This window comes from Mauremys mutica, chromosome 8 (genome assembly GCF_020497125.1).
Source record: "Mauremys mutica isolate MM-2020 ecotype Southern chromosome 8, ASM2049712v1, whole genome shotgun sequence".
NCBI classification, from domain to species: Eukaryota; Metazoa; Chordata; order Testudines; family Geoemydidae; genus Mauremys; species Mauremys mutica.
In genome coordinates, this window is record NC_059079.1 from 59,748,871 (window position 1) to 59,768,658 (window position 19,788).

The window sequence follows — 19,788 nt, forward strand, 5'->3', positions numbered from 1 at the left end:
TCTTCCCCTGCCAGGGCATTGTGCCAACTGTCAGAGAGATAGTAGGTCAGAAACTGCAGGATGCCTGACACCATGGGGGCGGACAGAGGCTGCTGCTTCTGAGCGTATGTTTGAGATAGGGACAGATCGACCAGCTTTCCAAGCCCGGAGTTAAACGCTCCGTGGTACGCCGTTCATTACCCGTGGGAACTTGAGTCTGCAGACGTATGGGCTAATAATCAAGAACTTTGCTGCTTTTGGAAGCAGTTTCAGGGCACAGCCACTTTGAAATCAGCAAAGCTGCCCTCCCCCACCACCCCAAACAAGACAGGGACTAATGCAAACTCTGTGGATTGTGATCCCTTTGATCCTCGAAGGAGTGAGGGTGGTTGAGAGGAGAGGGTTTCCCTGGGAAGATGAACCCTTCAGGGTATTCTCTGCTCTGTTTGATGAGGAGGTGGGAGTGGGGGAGTTAGGGGGCTCCTTGGATTGTGTTCTAGAGGCGGCAGCATAAGCGGCTGCTGCTGTGGCTCTGACGTCTCTGCCGTTGGTCTCTTTGTTCGGTGCCGTTCCAGTGGGCTCACCGAGAAGTCCCGTCAACAAGACCACGCTGACACTGATCAGCATCACCAGCTGCGTGATCAGCCTGGTGTGCTCGTCCCACATGAGCTGCCCGCTCATCGTCAAGATCACCCTGCACGTCCCGGAGCACCTCATTGCCGATGGTGAGCGTGCCCCCCCCCGCCCGCACAGCTCTGCCCTCTGACCCTCAGGCAGGGGGAGTCGGCCAGGGGAAATGCCGATCCGGCTGGGTATGGAGCTGCCCAGCCCAACCCTCGGCGTTGCAATGGGTGGATGGTGCATCGTGCTGCCGAACGTCGTCACATCAGGACTAGGGTTGCCAACTTTGGTTGGATGAATTCCTGGAGATTTGCTCATATGACATAATCTTTAATTTGAAGATTAATCTTTAATTCTTGGAGACTCCAGGACAACCCTGGAGGGTTGGCAACCCTCATGACTCATCATGAAGCTGACAGCCGAGGAGCGCCTGCTCTTTGGGAACCCCGTCCGAAATCATGGGCCGCCACAGGGGGAAGGGCTGGGCCAGGGAACTCCCTGTTCTGGGACATCATCCCCAGAGCACAGGGCTGCTTGTGTGGGGAAGGGTTATTCCAGTTATGATTGAAACTGGCCTGTGGGATGCCTATAACTGGCTTGCGGGAAGCTTGGGGGCTGAAACTGGTTTGAGGGGAGCTCTGTGTCCCAGGCCTTCCAACCTGTGTTTCTCTTGCAGGGAGCCGCTTTATCTTGCTGGAGGGCAGCCAGTTGGATGCCAGCGACTGGCTAAACCCTGCCCAGGTCGTCCTGTTCTCCCAACAGAACTCCAGCGGGCCCTGGGCACTGGACCTCTGTGCCCGACGACTTCTTGACCCGTGTGAACACCAGTGTGATCCAGAAACCGGTAGGCAGGGTCGGCGGGGATGCCAGGGTAACTTCCCTCACCCGCAGCACAGACTCCTGCTCTCTGATCTCTCCGGGTTCAGATGGGCCCCCTGGATTTACCAGCGGGTCCGGAGATTGGCTGCATGGGCCGACTCAGCTGCTTATAGGCTGGTGGTCTGTGGGATAAGCATCCTGTGCCAGCCCCATAGTCCAGTTAGCCTGTTTGTTTTATGCCTAACATTTTTGGCACAGACCTGGAGACTTTGCTGGGTCTAAGAGGCCCAGGTCAGAAAAGAGTTCGGTGATTTGCATATTTAAATTAGATCCCTGATTTTCCCTCCTCCCTATATTCACTGCAAGGGAATCCCTTCTTTCCATCCCCTTCCCCAAAGTGCTGGTGAAGAAGGCGCTGAGATGGCACAGGGCCAGGGGTAACTGCGATCTGAGAGAAATCCATGCATTCCCCAGATGAGTTTTTCATGCCACGTAATGGCAGCAGTATGGATAAAGCCCCATGTAACGCATTGAAACTCCGCTCGCTATTGTCTTGCTGCCCCCCTTGGAGAAATCTAAGAACTGCAGCATTGATCAGCAGGGTGAGATAAGGATTAAATGGCAACCGTCACTCAGGGGCTATAGATTGCCCTCGATCCTCCTCCGTTTCCTTTCACCTATAGCTGTAATTCGGCCACACAGAGCTCTAATCTGAGGGGATCTAAAGAAGGACATGGAAGAATTCGGGTGTGGACGTGGTGGAAGTGCAATGGTCCCACCCGCAAAAATGGGGTGAAATAACCAGCACGCATCATTTACTGTCTGCCAGTGGGCACAATGCCATTGCAGGGAGATGGGGATACTGACCAAACTACCGCTGCGCAGGGGAACCCAGGGCATCTGTGGCTGCCTGTACTGAGACCCGCAGTGTGGAACCAACACTGTGCTCAGTGCAGATGCCAAAGAGTCTAATCGTAGAAAGGTAGGGCTGGAAGGGACCTCAAGAGGTCATCTAGTCCATCCTGCCGGGCTGGACTAAGTATAGGCTCATGGGTAGAGAAGGCAGTCCCTGAGACATGCTTACTGAACGTTTAACCTGGATCCAAAGGGGAGCAGGGCCCTGGCCCTGGTTGTGTGCTAGCGGTGGGTGCTTTGTCCCTTGCACAGTGGGTTTGTGGGCATGACCTGGAGTTTGCTCCTCCTCCAGGCTGCTGCTCCATGGCTCATGTCTGTGATTCTGCTGCGGTGGTACTTGTTCCTGCCCCCTCTCTCTATATCTGCCAATGGCACTGGGAGCGACTGGTGTGTAAATTGTGCACTGATGTCGGGACATAAAAACCTGCAGCTGCAGATGTGCTGGGGGCGGCCGGGAGATGAGGAAAAGCACTGAATCAACACAGTCGCCTCTGCCAGCAGGGCTCCTGGAGGGGCTACATCTGCAGGCTGTACTGCTGCCTCTGACAAATCTCCAGGAGGGGCAGTGACAGAAGCTCTGCTTGGCTTCCCTCAGGCTGAATCCACCTACCAAGGCCATTCATGCCTTGCCAGTCCAGGGACAGGGAACCTGGCCCAGTGAGGGCAGAGGGAGGGGTAACCAGAACCAGAGGAGCTTTTCTAGGGTGAGATTTTCACAAACATGTGGTGTTGGTCTAATTCTACTCCCATTGATGGGAATTTTACTGCTGAAGCCAATGAGAGTAGTGGGAGGTCAGCCCTGAGCAAAATCCAGTCCTTAATTCCTTGATGTAATGTATTGAAATTCAGCACCTTAACACTGATTTGCTGTTGATTTATCAGCTTATGGGCCAGATCCTCCGCTGACGTAAATCGGTGTCGCTGCCTGGAAGTCAGCTCCATTGAACTCAGCGGAGATCTACCCATTTACACTACCTGAGGATCTATCCGGCCATCTATCCGTCCCATTATAACACACATGTCATCATGCCAGGCATCACAAAAACAATGTAATCCACACACTGTGATGTGTCCCTAGCCTCTGTTTGCCAGAAGCTGGGAATGGGCGACAGGGGATGGATCATTTGATGATTACATGTTCTGTTCATTCCCTCTGGGGCACCGGGCATTGGCCACTGTTGGAAGACAGGATACTAGGCTAGATAGACCATGGGTCTGACCCAGTATCTTACTTTCTTATGGTGTAAATTGCAAAGATATTTATAAGCTGACTTTGTGTGGGACACAACTGGTCTCTGTCCAGAGCAAATACCTAATAATTTCTGTAGTTCTTAGATATAGACAGACCTGAGCTGAAATCCTAGATGAACATATGCCTGAAATTGGTACATGTGAAGAAATTGGTGTTGGGTTGCAACTGGAATTCATCTCTCTAAATCATGTACTTCAAAGGGGGAGCAGGCAGCAGAGAGACATAAAGCAGGGATAATAAGTGGTATCATCCTGGCAAGGAGATGGGGCTTGTCTACACTGTGAAGGCTATAGCAGCCCAGCTATGGCACCAGAACTATGCTGCTGTAACCCTGTAGTGGGGAACCAAAGGGGGGGGGTTCCGTTGCTGCAGGAACTTCACCTCCCTGAGCAATGGTAGCTAGGTCAATGGACACATTCTTCCATCGACCCAGCTGTGTCTACACTTGGGTTAGGCTGGCATCGCTACATTGCTCTGGGCTGTGGATTTTTCACACCACTGAGTGCCATAGCTGTGTCGACCTAAGTTTTTAAATGTTGCCCAGGCTGTTGTAGGTGCACCAAGGTGTTTATTCTTGCCACCGGTTTTGGAAGGGTGCTCTCCCTGGTGAGGGATGCCATCCTTCCACCTTCATTGCAGTGAAAACATCAATTCTCCCCCGCCCCCCATCACGTTTTACCTGCAAGTAATGAGCCTGGGAGTCTGTTGTCGTTACTGAGCATCAATATCCAACAGAGTTGTCGTCTTTTTTTTAAATCCTCTGTCTTACTGCACGCTGTGTTGCCCAAGCGCACATGCTGCCCCATGGCACTACTCTGTTGGATGTCTGCCCATAAAAAGCTACGCTCACCTGGCTTTGTAGCTTCCAACGTTGTCTCGGGGAAGTAGGCCTCCCTGCTGTCCCTGCAATTGCCTCTGTTCCTTGCCTTTCCCTCTAGTGAAATGATCAATCCCAATCGGATTACTGGCATGTGTCTCCTTTCCCCTTGTGCCTCAGCTGGGTTCATTCCCAAACATGCTTCTCTGTTCATTTTCCCTGTTGGGTGTCATCTGATTTACATGCCTTCCTTTCCTTGTCAAATAGAAATGGAACAGCATTTTACAGCAATTAGAGGCCAAACTCAGATCTCAGGGTCCGGATATGGGTGTAAATCTGGAGTATTGCTACCATCTCCAGCAGAGTTGCTGCAGATTTACAGTGGGGTAACTTGAGTGACTATAGTTTTTGATCTGTAACGTGAGATGATCTGCATCTCCTTGGTCACTGACGTGAATGTTTTGGCAGGAATGTTATCATGGGCCAGATCAGTGTAAACGGCTTTACGCTGACTTCAGCGGCACTGGGCCCATTGACAGCAGCTGAACACTTTCTCCTCTGTTCTTCTTCGAGAGGTGTCCCTGTGGGTGCTCCGCTCCAGGTGTTGGTGCATCCCTGCGCCTTTGCTTGGAGATTTTTACAGCAGTACTCATACCGGTCGCGCACACGCAGAGCCTGTCCCCCTGCTCTGAGTGTACCTTAATAGTACGCGTGCGAGACCGGTCTCCTCAGTTCCTTCTCTACCGTCCCCGGCCTGAGACAGAGCTCAGCAGACTCGTTAGAGACTTTTCTCTTCCTTCGTTCATATACCTTCCCTGTTAGTTAGTTTGTTACCAGTAGTAATTCGATAACATTTTCCTGTCTTTTCTCTCTAAAACTACAAAAAAAAATATTTTTTTTTCTTCATTCCTGTCAGAGGCAGCCGCTTCCGACATGCCTGGCTCCCCAGGCTTTAAGCACTGCTCTAATTGTAATGATGCCATCCCTCTTTCAGATTGCCATTCAAAATGTATAAAATGTTTGGGGGAGTCCCACATCCCCCCAAAATGTGCCCACTGCAGCAAACTTAAATCCAGGGCACGCAAGGACAGGGAGCTGAAATTAAAACTCCTCCTCCTTCAGTAATCTCTAGGGTCCGCTTCAGACCCGGGCGCCGACTCAGCTACATGCCACAGCCCCCCTGCCTCAAAGAAAGACAAGAAGACTGAAAAAACCAGCACCCTCTCTCACCCGCAAAGAGTTCTTCATGGGGCAAGACTTCTCAGGGCAGGTCTACAGCCTCCCTCCCGGCGCTTCCCCGACTGAGCACTTTTTGATGCGCCGGGCTCCTCCAGTGCTGTGTGAAACCTGCCTGCAGCTGCGGAAGCGGTGCCGACACATGCTGACATGCCTGATCCCCCACAGGCTATTCTTGCTCTCCTGGCACTGTCTCCCGCTGAGCTGACTGGAAATGAAACAATGCTCAAGACACCAGGGCAGAGGAACCTTTCTTCACAGCAGATTCCTCTTGCACAGCACTCACCTCACAGAGGAGCTCCAGCACCGCAATTTACACAGTTAAGGGACCTGCTGGTGTCACTTATCCTGCAGTCACCCCTGCTTAATGCTCCAAATGCTCAGTCAGGGTCCGCACAGCCTTCCTCCAGTGATGAGGAAGCTGGTCTGCATGGGGAGTTTTCACCATATCAGATCTCCCATCCTCAGACCCCAATCAATAGAGGTCATAGAAAAATCACTTCTCAGGATCCTGCCCCATGGGGTGTGAACCCCTGGATGGCACCACCCATGCCCTTCCCACCACAGTGGCAATATTGGGCTCCATGGGCATCTTATCCTCAAGACCACACTCGCTATACCACCACAGCCAGGTGTGACACTGCCCGCCACTGTTGGCTGACGAACCTGCCACTGACGTAAGGGTCCAGGCAGCACCATCATGACCTGCCTCTAACCCCAGTAGACCCACTTGTTACGCCTGATGAAACCCTACTGCCTGCTCCCCCGTCATCTTCAGACGACTTCTCAAAATTTCAAGATCTTTTCAAAAGAGTTGCAAGTAAGTTAAGCATTAGCTTAGAGGAGGTTCCTGAACAGCAGCATGAGTTAACGGACATCCTGCAACCCTCTTCTTCCTCTAGGATTGCATTACTGATCAACGCAGCCCTTTGGAACCTGCTAAGGCCATCTGGCAGACTCCCGTTGCAAGCCTACTAACTTGTAAGCGAGTGGACTGCAAGTACTTCATTCCTTCCAAGGGCTCTGAATTCCTTTTCACTCACCCAGTGCCAAACTCGCTGCTAGTAGACACAGTCAACCAAAAGACCAAGCACCAGTTTCCCCGCTACACCCCATCCAACAAGGACAGTAAGTGATTAGATCTGCTCGGATGTAAAGTATACGCATCTTCTACGTTACAATTTCGCATTGCTAATTATACTGCCATTCTGGCAAAATATGACCACAGAAATTACAACAAATTCATGGACTTTATTGATGACATTCCAGAAGAAACCCCCCCAACAATTTACGGCTCTAGTTTCTGAGGGACAAATCATCTCATGTACTGTTCTTCAAGCAGCCCTCAATGCAGCCAATACTGCAGCAAGATCTACTGCTACAGCAGTTGTCATGTGCCGAGGTTCATGGCTCTCCTCCTCCTCCTTTCCTTGAGAGATCCAGAGTATCACTGAAGATCTTCCTTCGACGACAACAAACTCTTAGCCTTCACGATGAACAACGTACTTCACTCAATGAAGGACTAAAGGGCAACTCTCTGGTCCCTAGGAATTCAAACCCCAATGACCAGAAGGCGACAATATAGATATCAACCTTACCAGTGCCCACACTACCCCGCATGCACCCAGCAATTCCATAGGTCACATGAGCAACAACAGCAGCAGCAACGCCAGAGACCCAGATACCAGCGTTGCCGCCCCAATTCTTCGGTAGCGTCTCAACCCCCTCCGACTAATAAGCCTTGATCAAAGGTATAGAAAACAACATTCCCACTTCAGCGCTTACACCCCATGTCCCTATTTTTGGACACCGCCTACGGCCATTCTCCCACCAATGGCAAAACATTACCACCCACAAGTGGGTTATTGAGGTCGTCACAATTGGAACTCACCTCGATTCCCGGACATTCATAGCATCTCTCCCAACTGCTTCAACACCATAAAGCTACTGCCATGAAACTTCGCAACAGTCCTCAGGTCATTGCTCGAGACTGTCTACAACTATTAGGTCACATGGCCTCATGCACTTTCATGGTCAAAAATGCATGACTATACATGAAGTGTTTCCAAGCTTGGTTGGCCACGGTTTACAGACTGAACGTACACGCTCTAAACAAGCCTCTATCCATACCCTTCAGAGTCAAAGACTCTCTCCTATGGTGGACAGTTCCCTCCAACCTTTGCTCTGGAGTCCCCTTTCTACAGGATGCTCCATCCCTCATAATGACTACCAATACATCCCTGAAGGGTGGGATGCACACATGTCCCACCACACAGCTCAGGGGCTATGGTCTTCAACCAAAACCTCTCTACACATAAACGTCCTAGAACTTTGAGCCATACGCAATGTCTGCTGTCACTTCCTCCCTTTGATCCGGAACCAACATGTACGGATAATGACAGAACACCGCCTGCATGTTCTATGTGAACAGGCAGGGAGGAGCTCGCTCTTACTCACTTTGCACAGAGGCTATAAAGCTCTGGAATTGGTGCCTTGCAAACAACATTCAGATATCAGCTGCCTATCTTCCCGGAGCTATGAATACCACAGCGGACGAATTAACAGACACTTTCCCTGGGATCACGAATGGGAGATAAACAACACAATCATCCGCAACGTATTCCACATTTGGGGATACCCAACCATAGACCTTTTCGCAACCGCGAAAAACACGAAATGTCCCGAATTTTGTTCCAGAGCAGGACTGGGCAAACATTCCCTGGGAGATGCATTCATGATCTCACGGGACCGGGACTTACTATATGCATTTCCCCCGATACCTGTCCTCTACAGAGTTCTGACAAAGATATGAACAGATCGTGCCACGGTAATTCTGATTGCCCTGTCATGGCCCAGACAGATGTGGTTTCCATTCCTCACCAGAATGTTACTTTGCCCACCAATTTCATTGCCCCTCACTCTGAACACGGCCGATTTCTTCATCCCAACCTGTCCATGCTTCATCTCAAAGCTTGGTTCCTACATGGTTCTCCCAAAATGAACTAGCATGCTCTGAGCAGGTTCAAAGAGTGCTCCTACATAGCAAGACACAATCTACTCGAATCACTTATCTCCGAAAGTGGAAGCGATTCATACAATGGTGCTCAACTAAACAACATCCTCCTATTTCTGCACCTCTTCCACTCATACTTGACTATCTATTAGACCTCAAGCAATCAGGCCTTTCTTTCAGCGCCATCAAAGTCCACTTAGCTGCTCTTACAACTTTTCATGACAAGATTGACGATACCTCTGTTTTTGCTCATCCAATCACCAAGCATTTTCTTAAAGGGCTACAATCCCTATACCCGGATATTAAACCTCCTACCCCTCTGTGGGACCTTCACTTAGTATTATCATGCTTAACTCAACAACCATTTGAGCTCCTAGCCACTTGCTCCCTCTTACACCTCTCTATGAAAACAGCATTCTTAGTGGCAATCACCTCCACCAGATGGGCAGGAGAAATAGCTGCTCTCATGGCAGACCTACCTTATACACTATTTTTCAAGGACAAGGTTACCCTCCGACTACATCTCAAATTTCTTCCAAAAGTGCATTCGTCATTCCACATCAACGAGCCGATACACCCACCAACCTTCTTTCCTAAACCACATGCAAACTCTCTTGAATCCACAATGCATACCTTAGATGTACGCAGGGCTTTGTCCTTCTAGCTCGATAGAACCAAGCCCTTTAGGAACTCTTCCAGACTCCGTGTCTCCATTGCGGCACGCTCCAGAGGGACACCTATCTCTACCCAGAGACTTTCAAACTGGATTTCTGAGTGTATCCGACTGTGCTACCAGATAAAGAAAGTTACGCCTTCTGCCGGCATCAGAACTCACTCCACTAGATCTGTGACTACCTCTGTGTCTTACCTACACAAAGTTCCTCTGGCTGACATCTGCAAAGTGGCCACTTGGTCTTCTGAACACGCATTTGTTAAGCATTATGCCCTTACTCAAGGCCCTCTCTCTGATACATGATTAGGCGGAGCTGTATTATCTACCTCATTCTTACCAAATCTGAAGTCCCTACCTCCTTGAGGTACACTGCTTTTCAGTCACCTGGAGAGGAACACCCACAGGGACACCTCTGGAAGAAGAAGAGGAGATTACTCACCCTGTACAGTAACTGATGTTCTTCGAGATGATTATCCCTGTGGGTGCTCCATTATTCACCCTCCTCCCCTCTACTTTGGAGTTGGGGTAGCCTCCCTTGAAGAGAAGGAACTGAGGAGACCGGTTGCACACGCGTACTATTAAGGACACTCTGAGCTACCTGCCCTGGGTGTGTTCCAGGATCACTCCATCCAGCCACATCTCTTCCTTCAGTTCTGAGTACATGTAGTGCTGGGGTGAGCTGCCAAACTGATTCCCCTGCAGATTTAGCCATGGGCAGTGGCAGCATTAGCTCCCCAGCACTGTGACTTGCTCCCAGCCAGGGCGCATGGCAGTGCAGTCTCCATGCCTCGGCCTCTCTGAGGGGCCCAGGTAGAACCGGTTGAGCATTGGCATGCTAGGAACTGGATTGTAACCACCAGCTTGTTTCATGTAGGCAGCTGAAGAGCCATCAGCTAGTGCAGATTTCTGGCGCTAGCTGACCATGAGTGATGTAAAGATGAAGGTCTCCATTTTCCAGCATCAGTCCTGCCACTTGCAGTGTTGATCTCTGATCACCTATGCTACCCACAGCTTGCTTATTAACCCATTCCAAACAACAACCCACATTCTGCTGGCCTGTCCACTTGAGCTGCTGCAGTCAGGAGTATCTGTGGGCAGAATTCACCTTCCTTCTATGATGATTTTGTTTTATCGTGGGACTAGAGGTCCTAACCGAGATCAGGGCCCCGCTGTGCCAGGAGCTGTACAAACACATAATGGGAGCCAGTCCTGACCCCACCAGGCTTACTGTTTAAATAGATCCGAGAAAAGAATCTTGATCTCCCATTTCACAGTTTCAAGGTCGCACGGAGAGTCTGCGGCAGAGCCAGTCTCCTGAGTTGCAGTACAGTGTCTCAGCCACATGATCCTTCCTCTCTGTGCCATAGGGCACATTCGGCACTGCTGCCCACCCAACACCACACCGGTAGGGCTGCATGGGCTTAAGTCATTGCAGAAGCTGGGTCAATCTCTTCCCTCTGGCCAGCATGTACCTGCGCACAGTCTGTATCGTCTTCTGTAATAACCACTCGCTCCCCTGCTGGGAGTCTGTGCTTGCTCCAGAATCAGCATTCCATGTGTTCACAACCATCTGTCACAGCAGATGCAGCTCCTGGGTAGGGAGGCATCGGCCCCCTTGGGGTCGGGTCTTAAAAATTCAGGGTTCTTTTATCTGTGTTTTAAAGGCGTGTGGCCCTTTAAGAGCAGGAGGCTGTCCCGACGGACTATAGTCTTTGGACCCTATGCTGCCCGGCCCTGTCCCCTATGCAGTCCCAACTATTCCAGTGATGCTGCACACAGGGTATCTGTTAGCAAGGAAGTTGGCTTTTTAAGAGCAGCAAGCTGCAAACGGATTGGGCTAGAGTAGCCAAGCAAAATCTTTGCCCCAAACTGAGAGACATCTTTTTGGTGAGGCCTCTGCTATTCTGGGTTCTGTCATGTAAAGGGGATGAAATTCCCCCTTACAGTCAGCCAGCATGAAACTCATCAACCCCTCAGAGCTTAAGTGGTCTAGTGCATAGATCTTTTGTTGGTGTAACCCACTGTTTGGTGTGTATGTTCCCTTCTGCACCTGATCCACAGAGAATAGGGTCTTCTACAGCTTCTAGCTACAGGGCTATTTTTAGCTCATGCTTTAGCTCTGGAGGTTCCTGGTTCAAATCCCAGGTACAACCATGATGGTGGGCATCACACTGGACTTCTGCATGGGGTGAATTTCATCTAGGAGGCGGGAGTGCTGAAATAGCATGTGATAGAGCCTGTCCTTGTAGTGCTTCTGGTCTGATCAGAGGCAAGAAATACTGGAAAGCACATGAGCAATATGGAATTTCAAGTTAACTGCGCTTTGCTTTGCTGTGATACCATTCATACGCTTCATTTTTACTTAAAATGAAAGCAAGGTCATTCCACAGGGAAATAGTAGCTTGTTTTTCAGAGAAACTGAGCAGCCCTAGATCCCCTGGAAGACAATGGTTGCTGCAGATGCTCAACACCTTTCTAAGTCAGCCTGCTTATTTGAGTGTCTAAATACGGGTTTAGGTGTCTAACTTTAGATGCTTAAATTTGAAAGTATTGGTCAAATATTTCCACAGCTACTGTAATATGGCTGCATAGAATATATTTTGTAAGGTATAAATGCACTAGCCTAAACAGTAATCCAAACCACAGTGGTACATGTGCTGTTGTAATTTGACCAAGATAATTGTGCTCTGGGAACGTTAATTTTGAATTTTCCTGGTGCTTGGGTGCTGAAATTCACCATATTTACATTGTTGCATGACAGTGCACTGAGTTTATACCATATAATAATGATTTTTAGCATTTTCTTCTTTAAGACCTTGCTCTAGCAAAGCATTTATACACGTCCTTAGCTTTCAGCACTTAAATATTCCCAGTGAAGCCCTTAAAGTTAAGCATGTGTTAAAGAGCTGTGCTGGACTGGGACCTAAAGCACTTTATAAATATTAACTAACGAAGAGCCAGATTCGGCCTACTCTTACGTGGCTTCACAGTGCAGGGGTGTGTGTGTGTGTGTGTGTGTGTAGAAAGGAGCTTCCCCCCTTGCACGGTCCATATAATAAATGGTGAGAATTATACTCGCCATACTCAAGGAAGTGCAAGGGCTGCTCCCTAATTATGGCCCTGGGGAATGCCCCAAAGAGGCCATCGAGGACAGGGGAGGAGGTGGTGCGGTGGCCCCTGTCATTGGCTGTGCTCTGAACTCTGAGCCTTTGCTGGTTTTGTACAACCACAAGCTCCCAGCCTTTAGACCAGGGGTCAGAGGCTGCCACTGACAGTTGTAGCAAGGTCTGGAGGGAGCAGACGAGGAGACAGTATTTGGTGTGAGGGCTCACCTCTGCCACTGCCATGGCACCACCTGTAGATCTCCGGGAGGGACGGAGTTAATGCAGTTACACATTTGGAGGTGGGATTTCCTGATGTAATAACCTTGCCTGTTGTGAACCCCCATGGAGCCCACAGACTCCCATTAGCAGGGTTCATTTGGAGCACAGGATCAGACCTTGGTCCATCTAGTCTAGTAGCCTGTCTCCAGCAGTGGCCAGTACAATTAATTCTCTCTTATTTTACCTTCCTCCATTCCTAGGTGAGTGCCTTTGCTATGAGGGTTACATGAAGGACCCGGTGCACAAGCATCTCTGCATCCGGAACGAGTGGGGCACGAACCAGGGGTAAGTTTGATGGACCACAAATAGCAAGACATTCTGCTGATTTTATGAACGTTCCCTGTTGGGGCAACCCCATGGATGGGGGGTCGGTGGGATTGAGCCACGTGCCCCTGGATCTAAAAGCAAAGTCTCTACTGCTTGAGGTGAAGGACCAGCAGGCTTGGGAGCATTAGTAGACTCATACACTGCTTAATGGAATCCGGCCACTAGAGGTGGATAAAGAGACTTATTTGGTCAGCATGTTCCGTGGTTACTTTCTTTTGGTCCAGACTCTTGGAAGGTGCATTTACAGAGTAACAACCATCAGAAATAGGCAGGATGGGCTTTATAAAGAACAAAACCTGCCAGACAAACACGGTGGTTTTTTCTGAGCGAGTCAGACAATTAGCAGACAGTGGGAACACAACGGCCGTCGTGTAGAGTATCTGGGGTTCAGCAAAGCATTTGCTACAGTGTCTGTCGCATGACATCTTCCTGAAAGAATGAATGGAAATTGGCTTGGAGAAGAGTAATGTCAAGGTCTATGTAGTCTGCAGCAAGCTGGATCTAAGCTCTGTTGCAAAGGCCTTGGGGTTCTGGAGTGCAACAGACTAAAAATATTGCAATAGGGTAAATAAAAAAAGCGAGAGGTTTATATTTAATTAAATATGAAAATGAATAACCCAGTCTGTACAGAACTCCTGCTGTTCATTTTTGTTTTACATTCACTGGGCTGAGTCCTCGGCAGGTGCCTGTTTAGACCAGCTGATGATCTGGACCAGTGTGTTTCATACCACCCGTTAATTTTCAGCATGCAACAGAGCTTTGTGCTGCTGGCGTATAGCTGCACTGTGGAAGTTGTCAGCTGGCTAGGGCACAGCTGGCATCTAGGAAGGGGTGGGAGGCCATTGGGGGTTGGGAGAGAAGCAGGTTAGCTGGGTATTTTTGCACAAACGATCGGCAGTGAACAACATTGACACTGAAATGATCATTGTTAGGTTTCAGATCAGACAGCCCAGTGACATTAATAGAATTGGTCAACACCTGTCTAAACCCCATTATCTGCCGACCACATTCTATCGCTCTGCACTCTGCTCACATTTGGAATGTTACGCTGGCAAACAGAAGTGCTAGAAACATGTTTTATTAAATGATTGCTGAGATTCAGGACAATATTTCTGTGGCAATGGGTGGTTTCTTTGGCTGTGAAACTGTGGGACCCTTGAGTACTGTCATGGGAACTGAACGCACCTCAAAGAGAGGGTCAGGGGAATGGCAATGCACAGAATTTGGGAGTAGTGTCCAGTGGCTTGTTGCAAGGGTGGTGGTTCTGTCTCGACTTAATTAACATTTTCAATTAACAGTAATAATCAACAACAAATTTGATCCAAGGACAGCAGTGTGCTTTATACTGTAACCGTCTATCACCCTGGCAGGCATCGTCGGAATCTTGCTTATGAGTATGGGAACCACTGTTCTCTGCTAAATGGGATCAGAACAGAGCAGCGGGTGAAGGCTCTGTGCTGCTAGCCTTGGGCCAAACCCAGATTGCTGCTGAGCACCCTCATCTCCTCCCTTCAGGATTTGCCCTGTCGATTAATTAACAGTGGCCGATTCTACTGGTGGCGCTAACAGTTAATGTGTGTGACTCCATTGCCCTCTAGTGGATGGCTGCAGCCTAGGGAGAAGATAGAAGGGGTACCGACTGTGGAGATTCTCTTTTGAGCTCAAGTGGCCGGTCCCTGTGCAGCCGGAGGTTCCGAGTTCTGTCCTTGCTGCTGCAAAGTTCTAGGGAGCCATGCTGAGCGGCACTGGGATATCAGTGCAGTCCTAGGAGACCGTGGGTTTGTTACAGTGTCAGGGAGTAGTCCAGGGTTACCGAGGGAGGCAGCTCTCCAGCATCCCTGTTCACTGCCATGGCTACAAGACCATCCTCCCCTCCTAAGTTCAGCGCTCTGGAAAAGGGGATGAAAAAGCACATTTATTCCATTGGCAGTTGCTACGAAACCAAGAGGTGTTTTTGAACACCAGGGGGAAGAGATAATGAATATAGAGGGACCCAGAGAGATTAGAATCACGGCTAAGAAATAACATAATGAGATGCAGTCCGGGAAAATGCAAGCTAATGAATTTGAGGGAAAATAACTTGCAGTGCAGAGCCACATGAAGAAAGTGAAGCGGCAACGCTGAAAGCGAGATGGGTCTGATTGCCTACATTGCATTACATCGGAGCGGCGGGAGCCCGATTTTCAGAGTTGCTGATGTGGGCATCTCAGAGCAGTGCTGGACAGCAGAATTTCCAGTGCATTATGAGAACTGCTTAAGTGTGCTGAAAATTTGTCGAATTAGATACCTGATCACTGTGTTGTGGGGAAAAGAATGGGACAGACACAGTTTGCTGCAGGTCTTAGTGGCTAAATGGCAAAAGTGTTTTGGTTTTCAGCCAAACAAAAAATCGGGTTTCAATGAAAAGTCAAAATTTTCCAAACATGTTCATTTGTGTCTAAATGTTCAATGGAACTCCCTCGCCCTCCCCAGTTTTGGAGCCTAAGATCCAGATCCTCAGTTGGTGTGGATCACTAATGTAGCTCCATCACATTCAAACAGCTGAAGCTCTGGCCCTATACGTCTCAGTTCTTTTCTTTCTGTCCAAACAAAATGTTAGGCCTTTAAACAATATGCATTTTAAATTGGCTAAATGCAAATGTATACATCTGGGAACAAAGAATGTAGGTCATACTCATCAGGAACCCTAGGAACCCATAGGAGACTGTATCCTGGGAAGCAGTGACTCTCAAAACCTGTCTTGGAGGATAATCATCTGAACATGAGCTCCCAGTGCAAAGCTGGGGCCAAAAGGGCTAATGCAATCCTTGGATGCATAAACAGGTGAATCTAGAGTAGGATCACAGAGGTTATTTTACCTCTGTATTGGCACTGGTGCGAGTGCTGCTGGAAAACTGTCCAGTTCTGTTATCCACAATTCAGGAAGGACATTGATAAATTAGAGAGGGTTCAGAGAAAAGTCTAACATGATCCAGTGGCTGGAAGTTGAAATTAGACAAATTCAGACTGGAAATAAGGTGTAAATTTTTAACGGTCAGAGTAATTAACCATTGGAACAATTTATCAAGGGTCGGGGTGGATTCTCCATCACTGACAATCGTTAAATCCAGCTTGAATTTTTTTTTAAAAGATCTGCTCTAGGCATTATTTGGGAAGTTGTCTGGCTTGTGCTATGCTCAAGATCAGATCAGATGGTTCCTTCTGGCCTTGGAATCTGTTACCAAAGAGAGACACCATTATGTAAGACCCACCACAAAAACGTGTGAACTGTTGTCAGAGATATTGCCATTGTGTGGCCTTGTGGTGACAGGGCTGAGCAAAGGGGACAAGTGAAGAAATGTATCCAAAGGGAGTCCAGGTCCCCAAGCAGGTCTAACTGGCTAAATGTGTGTGCACGTGTGTCCTTCCCCTAGCCTTGGGCAGCCAGCTGGGAGATGGATTTTCCTTTAGAGGAGATGAATAGGGCAGTGGTTTTCAAACTTTTTTTCTGAGGACCCCGTTGAAGAAAATAGTTGATATCTGTGACCCAACGAAGCTGGCGGTGAGGGGTTTGGAGTGTGGGAGGGGCTCAGGGCTGGGGCAGGGGGTTGGGGTGCGGGAAGGGGTCAGGCTTCTGGGCTGGGGGTGCAGTCTCCAGGGTGGGGCTGGGGATGAGGGGTTTTGGGTGCAGGAGGGGCTCTGGGTTTGGGGGAGGTCTGGGGAAGGGATTGGGGTGCGGGAGGGGGTCAGGGCTCTGGGCTGGGGGTGCAGGCTCCGGGGTTGGGCTGGAGATGAGGGGTTTTGGGTGCAGGAGGGGCTCTGGGTTTGGGGGAGGTCTGGGGCAGGGGATTGGGGTGTGGGAGGGGGTCAGGGATCTGGGCTGGGGGTGCAGGTTCTGTGGTGGGGCTGGGGATGAGGGGTTTGGGGTGCAGAAAGGGTTCTGGGTTTGGGGGGGCTCATGGCTGGGGCAGGGGATTGGGGCACTGGGTTGGGGCATGGACTTACCTCCGGTGGCTCCCGGTCAGTGGTGCAACCAGGTGCAGAGGCAGGCTTCCCGCCTGTCCTGGCACCGCGGACAGCAATGCGCCTGGAAGCAGCCTGCAGCAGGTCCAGCTCCTAGGCAGCAGTGCACAAGCGGCTCAGCATGGCTCTCGCCCACAGGCACTCCCCCCTCAGCTCCCATTGGCTGGGAACCAGCCAATGGGAGTGCGGAGCCCGTGCTTGAGCAGGGGCAGCGCGCAGAACCCCGTGGCCCCCACTGTATAGAAGCTGAACCCGCTGCTGGCCGCTTCCAGGGCGCAGTGCGGTGTCTGAACAGGTAGGCACTAGCCTGCCTTAGCTGGGCAGCACCCCCGAAGGGACATTTAACGTCCCGGTCGGCAGTGCTGACCTGAGCCGCTAGGGTCCCTGGGTGCAAGGTGACCCAGTGCCTTACTGGGTCGCGACCCAAACTTTGAAAAACACTGGAATAGGGGACTCACAGCTGGGTCATTTTTTCTCCCTGCCCAGTGCTGGTCCTGGTTAAGCCACTGACCAGGGACCTGCACCTCCCACTCCAGATTCCCCACTTGCCAGACAAGAGTAGTAGCCCTGTGGGATCAACACTCCCTCCTCAGCAGCAGGATTAGCTCTTCCTCCTGTTTTAATAGAAAAGAAGGAGTTGCACTTGCCTTCACTGTGTCTCACTATTAGCCATCTCCTCCCCATACAGTGGTCATACTGGCTTTTTTCGTTTGCTCGTGATGCCATGCAGCTATCTCCAGGGTCATGTCTGTTTGCATTACCTTTCTGCCATTACTGCCTGAGAATCTCTCCCTCCTCCATACCGTCCCAAATCCTTTTGGCCTTAAAAGATTGCAGATTTGCATGCATTTCCATATATTTGCATAACTACAGGCACAAACCTTCAGATGCCGATGCCTTCCTGTTTTCAAGCTATTCTGAAATGCCCCAGCATGGGGAGATAATTGCATGGCTTTGTGTGGGGCCCAGAATGCTTGATGGATTCTGCATAGAGATAGATTAAGTCACCAGAGCCTGATGAAATACATCCTAGAATACTCAGGGAGCTGACTGAGGAGATATCTCATCAATGGCTATTAGCCAGGGTGGGCAGGGATGACGTTCCTAGCCTCTGTTTGCCAGAAGCTGGGAATGGGTGACAGGGAATGGATCACTTGATGATTACCTGTTCATTCCCTCTGGGGCACCTGGCATTGGCCACTGTCGGAAGTCAGGATACTGGGCTAGAAGGATCTTTCATCTGACTCAGTATGGCCGTTCTTATATTCTTATCTGAGCCATCAGTGATTATCTTAAAAAAGTCATGGAAGACTGGAGAGATTCCAGAGGACTGGAAAAGGGCAAATATAGTGCCAATCTATAACAAGGGGAATAAGGACAATCCAGGGAGTTACAGACCAGTCATCTTACAGTACCCAGAAAGATAATGGAGCAAATAATTAAGCAGTCAATTTGCAAATACCTAAAAGAGAATAGGGTGATAAGTAACAGTCAACATGGATTTGTCAAGAACAAATTGTGTCAAACCAGCCTAATAGCTTTTTTTGTCAGGGTAACAAGCCTTGTGGATAGGGGGAAGTGATAGATACGGTATATCTTAACCTGAGTAAAGGTTTTGATACTGCCTTGCATGACCTTCTCATAAACAAACTAGGGAAATACAACCTAGATGGAGCTACTATGAGGTGGGTGCATAACTGGTTGGAAAACCATTCCCAGAGAGTAGTTATCAAGGGTTCACAGTCAAGCTGGAAAGGCATATGGAGTGGGATCCCTTCTGGGTCCGGTTTTGTTCAATATCTTCATCAATGATTTAGGTAATGGCACAGAGAGTACACTTACAAAGTTTGTGGATGATACCAAGCTGGGAGGGGTTGCAAGTACTTTGGAAGATAGGATTAAAATTCAAAATGATCTGGACAAACTAGAGAAATGATCTGAAGAAAACAGGATGAAATTCAATAAGGACAAATGCAAAAATACTCCACTTAGGAAGGATATCACACATGCAAAAATGGGAAATGACTGCCTAGGAAGGAGTACTGCAGAAAGGAATCTGGGGTCATAGTGGATCACAAATTAAATATGAGTCAACAGTGTAACACTTTTGCAAAAAAAGGGAACATCATTCTGGGATGTATTAGCAGGAATGTTGTAAGCGAGAAGTAATTCTTCTGCTCTATGCTGCGCTGATTAGGCTTCAACTGGAGTACTGTGTCCAGGTCTGGGTGCCACATTTCAGGAAAGATGTGGACAAATTGGAGAAAGTACAGAGAAGAGGAATAAAAATGATTAAAGATCTAGAAAACATGACCTATAAGGGAAGACTGAAAAACCTGGGTTTGTTTAGTCCGGAGATGAGATTTCTGAGGAGGGACATAACAGTTTTCAAGTACATAAAAGGTTGTTACAAGTAGGAAGGAGAAAAATTGTTCTCCTTAACCTCTGAGGATAGGACAAGAAGCAATGGGCTTAAATTGCAGCAAGGGAGGTTTAAATTGGACATTAGGAAAAACTTCCTAACTGTCAGGGTGGTTAAGCACTGGAATAAATTGCCTAGATACAGTAACTTCTCACTTAAAGTCGTCCCGGTTAACGTTGTTACATTGCTGATCAGTTAGGGAACATGCTCATTTAAAGTTGCGCAATGCTCCCTTATAATGTTGTTTGGCAGCCGCCTGCTTTGTCCACGGCTTGCAGAAAGAGCAGCCCATTGGAGCTAGCTGGTGGGGGCTTGGAACCAGGGTGGAC

The 19,788-nt window shown here is 49.2% G+C and overlaps 1 protein-coding gene across 11 annotated transcripts in view; it reads left to right on the plus strand.

The window, feature by feature from the left end:
- ASTN1 (astrotactin 1) overlaps nucleotides 1-19,788 on the plus strand; it is a 239,963-nt gene that overhangs the window by 138,318 nt on the left and 81,857 nt on the right. For all 11 annotated transcript variants that reach the window (XM_045026814.1, XM_045026803.1, XM_045026804.1 and 8 more), the window contains 3 exons: nucleotides 555-704; nucleotides 1,277-1,444; nucleotides 12,909-12,993. In XM_045026814.1, coding sequence (XP_044882749.1) covers nucleotides 555-704; nucleotides 1,277-1,444; nucleotides 12,909-12,993 — 403 coding nt within the window. The remainder of the gene's footprint in view (nucleotides 1-554; nucleotides 705-1,276; nucleotides 1,445-12,908; nucleotides 12,994-19,788) is intronic.